The 6,000-nt window shown below is 47.9% G+C and overlaps 1 protein-coding gene across 1 annotated transcript in view; it reads left to right on the top strand.

The window, feature by feature from the left end:
• Window positions 1–1,758: 1,758 nt before the first annotated feature.
• Window positions 1,759–6,000, top strand: part of ATXN7 (ataxin 7) — a 950,731-nt gene continuing 946,489 nt past the window's right edge. The window contains exons 1-2 of the mRNA XM_069643713.1: window positions 1,759–2,162; window positions 4,407–4,475. Of these exons, the coding sequence (XP_069499814.1) occupies window positions 1,847–2,162; window positions 4,407–4,475 (385 nt within the window). The 5' untranslated portion in view covers window positions 1,759–1,846. The remainder of the gene's footprint in view (window positions 2,163–4,406; window positions 4,476–6,000) is intronic.

Here is a 6,000-nt window from a genome sequence, read left to right as displayed (position 1 = left end):
TTATATAAGGGCAGCGTTCCGGCCCGTTCCGGGGAAACTTTTTTGTGTTCAAATATAGATTTTGAACAGTAATGGGTTAATGATAGCACATTGTTCAACCTTCCTCATTTCCAAAATGTTCTTCATGTGTGTTTGCATCATTTTCAGGTGAGTTTTGCTGCCGTTTTATATATTAGGCTAGCGTTCCAGCCCGTTGTGTGTACTTTTTCGTGTTAAAATGTAGGTTTTGGGCAGTAATGGGTTAATGACAGCACATTGTTCAACCTTCCTCATTTCCAAAATGTTCTTCATCTGTGTTTGCATTATTTTCAGGTGAGTTTTGCTGTTGGTTTTTATATTAGGGTAGCGTTCCGGCCAGTTCTGGGAAACTTTTTCATGTTAAAATATAGATTTTGTGTAGTAATGGGTTAATGACACCATATTGTTCAACCTTCTTCCTTTCCAAAATGTTCTTCATGTGTGTTTGCATCATTTTCAGGTGAGTTTTACTGCTGTTTTATATATTAGAGTGGCGTTCCGGCACGTTTGTGGTACTTTTTTTCGTGTTAAAATATAGATTTTGGGCAGTAATGGGTTAATGATAGCACATTGTTCAACCTTCTTCATTTCCAAAATATTCTTCATGTGTGTTTGCATAATTTTCAGGTGAGCTTTGCTGCTGTTTTATATGTTAGAGTAGCATTCCGGGTACTTTTTTGTGTTAAAATTTGGATGTTGGGCAGTAATGGGTTGATGACAGCACATTGTTCAACCTTCCTCATTTCCAAAATGTGTTTCATGTGCATTTCCATCCTTTTCATGTGAGTTTTGCTGCCGTTACCGTTGCGGGTTTTACCCCTTTCCCACATTTTCCCTATTGTAGTATTGCACTGTGTATGGAGTAACGGACTGGTTCTATTTAATGTATTTATTGCTAATGTAAAATACAACGTTGGCATGTCAGCCCTTCAGCCTGGTACTTGATTTAACTGGACCAGATAATTTGGTGTTGGGTGATTAAACCTGATGTTTTATCATTTAATTCATGCCACTGGGAATGCACGAACATTCCCCTGTTCAATTCACACACATGGCGATTGTGAAGGAACAGTACCATTTCTTTATTTTGTTCGTGTATCTGATAGCAAAAAGCCATTTATCCGACTATTTACTTTCTGTGCGTTTTGTAGAAGGAACGGCTTCGTTGTGTAGGACTGACAGGTTTCCCCAAGGTGACGCGATTCCAGTTATGACGCAACTTTCCCCGCTGTGACGTGTGTAACTCGTTGAACAGAATTCCTGGGCGATCAAGTGAAAACAGAGCCGTCCAAAGCTGAAGAATAATGTAGCACAAGTGTTACGCCGAATATAGGACAACCCGGAGGCCATCTTAGAAATACACTTTTTATTACAGGTCGGTTTTCACTAATCGGTACAGTTCTTACAAAGTTGATAAAAGATAAACATAGATACTACACGTCATTTGTAAATACTCCTTCAGTGTGTTTAGGAATTTTAAAATATGACTATTCATTTCTTACTCCGAATTTAAATTGGTATATTTTTCGAGTTCCGTGACACATTTTCCCTTCCTTTGTTTTCCATACTGCTGCGATGTTCAGGCTACTGTGAATATATGTATACATTGTTTTATTTCGACGAACGTGGGTTAGAAAGGCCAGAACTTAGATTAATTCCGTGGGCTCCGTATGTCCTATTTCTATGTTGCATAAGTGGGCCATGACGTCGGAGGAGACCTGGTTTTGTTTGTGCGCCGGCGCTATATGTGGCGCTTGCGCACTTTGGTGAAGCAGTGGTAACATTCTAAGTGGTAGCACAATGTGACAGAACGCCGGCGCTGTGCTGTATGCTAGCGTTTGTCCCCGGCAGAGCGGCGCGAGGAGCCCCACACCCCCCTGACGTCATCCCGATGACTTTCTGTTCCCTACCAGTGGAGAGAATGTCGGAGCGGGCGACGGATGACGTCAGAGCGGAGCAGCGCGGCGGTGGCGGTGGCAGAGCGGCAGCTGCCCGGCAGCAGCAAGGAGGAGGTGGGGACAGGAGCAGCGGCGCCGCCACCGCAATGGCGACTAGGGCAGCTTTGCCCAGTCCCGAGGCCATGCTGGGGCAACCCTGGAACCACTGGCTTCAGCATGCAAAGTTGCCCCTGTACGCACAGCACGGTGAGCATGGGAGAGGGATGAACATCAGAGTTGTGAACTGTACAGACATAGCACCCACCACTCTATATTGATCATCCTACCCTGACCTATTAGTACACCGACCCCCTCTACCTGTTTTCCATCATGCACAGCGCCCACTGGCCGTCCTCTAGGCTAACCTTGTCTAGTGTGTGGCTGTTTACCCCCCTTCTTTTGCCCCTGTGCATGGCTGCTTGGGGTGGTAGTTTAGCCCAGTGCTCCCATTCTTTTGACCATGTGCATGGCTGTTTGGGGTGGTAGTCTAGCACAGTGTGTGGTGCGTGGATATTTGTGGTTGGGTCTTGCTAATGGCTGTTGTTGGTGCCTGGTGGGTGGCTGTTTCCGGTGGGTGGTGGTGCATGGCTGGTTGCAGTGGGTGGTGGTGCCTGGTGCGTGGCTGTTTGCAGAGAATGGTACCTGGCATGTAGCTGTTGATGGGTGGTGGTGGTTGGCGTGTGGCTGTTGGCGGGGAGAGGTGCCTGTCATGTGGCTGTTTGCAGGGAATGGTGCCTGGCTGTTTGTGGTGGGTGGTGGTACCCTGTTTGCGGTGGGTGGTGGTGCATGGCGTGTGGCTGTTTGCAGTGGCCGGTGGTGCCTGGCACATGGATGTTTGCAGAGAATGTTGACTGTTTGCAAAGAATGGTGTGTGTGTGGCTGTTTGTTGTGGTGCCTGCTGCATGGCTGTTTGTAGTGGGTGGTGGTGGTGCCTGCTGTGTGGCTGTTTGCGGTGGGTGGTGGTGCCTGGCACGTGACTGTTTGCGGATGGTGGTGGCTGTTTGCAGAGAATGGTGGTGGCTGGCTGTTTGTGGTGGGTGAGGTTGTATGGTGTGTGGCTGTTTGCAGTGGGTGGTGGTGCATGGCACATGGCTGTTTGCAGAAAAAGGTGGTGCCTGGCTGTGGTGGTGCCTGGTGCGTGGCTGTTTGTGGTGGGTGGTGGTGCCTGGCGTGTGGCTGTTTGCAGAGAATGGTGGTGGCTGGCTGTTTGCGGTGGATTGGGGTGCCTGATGCATGGCTGTTTGCGGTGGGTGGTGGTGGTGCCCTGTTTGCGGTGGGTGGTCGTGTGTGGCTGTTTGCGGTGGGTGGTGGTGTCTGGCACATGGATGTTTCCAGAGAATGGTGGCTGTTTGCAGAGAATGGTGGTGCCTGGCTGTTTGTGGTGGTGCCTGGCGCGTGGCTGTTTGCAGAGAATGGTGGTGGCTGGCTGTTTGTAGTGGGTGGGGGTGCCTGGCGCGTGGCCGGTTGGTGGGTGGTGGTGCCTGGCGCGTGACGGTGGGTGGTGGTGCCTGGCGCGTGACCGGTGGGTGGTGGTGCCTGACCGGTGGGTGATGGTGCCTGACCGGTGGGTGGTGGTGCCTGGCGCGTGACCGGTGGGTGGTGGTGCCTGGCGCGTGACCGGTGGGTGGTGGTGCCTGGCGCGTGACCGGTGGGTGGTGGTGCCTGGCGCGTGACCGGTGGGTGGTGGTGCCTGGCGCGTGACCGTTTGTGGTGGGTGGTGGTGCCTGGCGCGTGACCGTTTGTGGTGGGTGGTGGTTCATGACGCGTGCCTGTTTGTGGGGAAGAGGTGCCTGCCGCATGGCTATGTGCGGCGGTGGTGGTGCCTGGCACGTGGCTGTTTGTGGCGGTGGTGGTGCCTGGCACGTGGCTGTTTGCACAGAATGGTGCATGGGGTGTGGCTGTTTGTGGGGGTGGTGCCTGGCGCTTGGCTCTTTGCAGGGGAGGTGGTGGCTGTTTGTGGGGGGAGGTGCCCAGTGCATGGCTGTTTACTTTACGCGCACAACATCCTGACTGCTCCTGTGACCGACCACCCCTCTCCCGCCCAGAACCCTTTGCTTCTGCCCCGCTCCTCCAATGTCCTCTACCTGCTATTCCCAATCTGTGTGGCATTCTCGGTATCTCTTTTCAGAGGTCCATGCATGTTGCCCACCTGATTGTCGATGCACCATTTGTACAACTGGAACTAACATTTAGGTTTCTGTGCTTAACCTTTTACCCCAGGCACTAACCCATGGGTCTGACTCCCTCCCTGGCACACCATTCGCGTGAAAAATACCTTCAAAAAGCTCAGTTTCCATAGTGCCCCTAAATTAATCCACAGAACTGTTTATCAAACCTCTCTGCGTCAGATGTTTTCAGCAGACATCATCTAAGGGTTACCTTGGCTGTTTTGTGGTAGTTGTATCTGGACAAGTGACATAACTAATAATTAATGTATTTTTCCTTCCACAGTGACAGAACTTGAGGAAAGTTTCAAGGAGCATGGAAAGAGTCGAGAAGCCATGAGACTCAGCAGGGAAGGTGAGTGGAAACGCCCCATATTTAAATACAAAAACAAAACTCCCGCTCAAATTTGTGATGCAATAGCATTTTTCAATGAATGTTCTTAACCAGTCCACCGGAAGAGCTTTCGAATTTAGTGTATTTAACAAACCCTCTTTTTTTTTTTTTTTTGTTGGGAGTAAACTGATTTTTATTTTGGACTATTAGGTGGCATCGCCACCTATAAACTGAAACGATTGCATTAGAGTATACAAAGGGAGAAATGGCATATGCAGAGGGACACTAAGCTTGAAGGTGTTTGGTTATTTGCCCACCCATTGACTCTCCATGGCCATGCTAATCCCTATGGCCATTCCCACTCAGTTCCTGCCCTTCCCCACCCAAAACACCATTTATGGGAACTGTTTGAGCTTACTTTATCAAGCCTTACCATCAAACTTTGCACTCAAAGTGCCTGCACGTTTTTTCAAAGCAGTCTTCTGAGAGTTAATGACTGAATTAGTGCTATAAACCCGCTATTGGTGTAATAAAACCAGGTTTGCCTTCAGCCACTCCATTTAGAAGCACTATGCATGTCTTTCACTGAAGTCTTCTTAAAAAGCAGCTTTGGAAAAGCTGACCGTTTTGGCTTGTGTACAAGTATTGGGCATTTGCTAGGCAGTACTATTAGATGCCCAGGTACTCGCACCATTTTGCACCCGCTGCCCTCAATGGCCACTTAATACCACTACAGCATTGCCTTCCCATGCCTACACAAAAGCCCAAACTGCTGGCATTGCCAATGCCTGTTCTTATCCCATTACAATGGTATTGTTTTTTCACAGGAGTAAAAATAACATATAATTTAATTCTTAAACATGCCCTTTTGTAATCCACTCTTATTTCTTAGAAAATAGAGTATGCATTTGTTAACCCTAAATCACGTCTTCTTATCGAGCAGTAATATTGGTAAATCTTTTTCCTCTGGCACTGCTATGCCGGTAGCATATCCATGGAGAGCTGGGTGTGGGCTGGACAGACTATGTATTGGCTGATTGATATTTCTTGTTTGTGGTACCTCTTAATTCACGCTTTTGTTGTTGAAAGCATTTGCTTGCTGTCAGGAAGTAAAATGTTATCTTTACGGCAGTTCCTAGGTACATTATATTCATGTTTATCTGAAGCAGATTTTCTGCTTTCTATTTCTTAGGAACTTTTTTCCAGAAGTTTTCAGTTTGTCTTAATTTTTTTCATCAGCCATCTAATGTAATTCATTGTTTTTGGAATTAGTGGGTGAATAGTTTCTTTATTGGTTCAGTGTTAGGATGGAGATGTATATCTTTTAAAGGAAAATCTTGTGCAGCAAGTGGAAGAGTCATATTCTGCACCTGTTCTGGTTGACATGAAGCCATATGCCTAGTAGTGTGGACTGCAAGTTCGAGGCACAGTCATGGGGTCATGTATGGCTCCCACCTATGCCAAATTATACATGGGATGGTGGGAGCAAATGAGCATGTCATCTGGTACAGATTCGTTTTTTTGATTTGGTCACCATGAGAAACAT

This window comes from Ambystoma mexicanum, chromosome 2p (assembly GCF_040938575.1).
Source record: "Ambystoma mexicanum isolate Mex_15411 chromosome 2p, UKY_AmexF1_1, whole genome shotgun sequence".
Taxonomy (NCBI): domain Eukaryota; kingdom Metazoa; phylum Chordata; class Amphibia; order Caudata; family Ambystomatidae; genus Ambystoma; species Ambystoma mexicanum.
The sequence above is the reverse complement of the archived record's forward strand: the minus strand, read 5'-3'. Positions and strand labels throughout refer to the sequence as shown.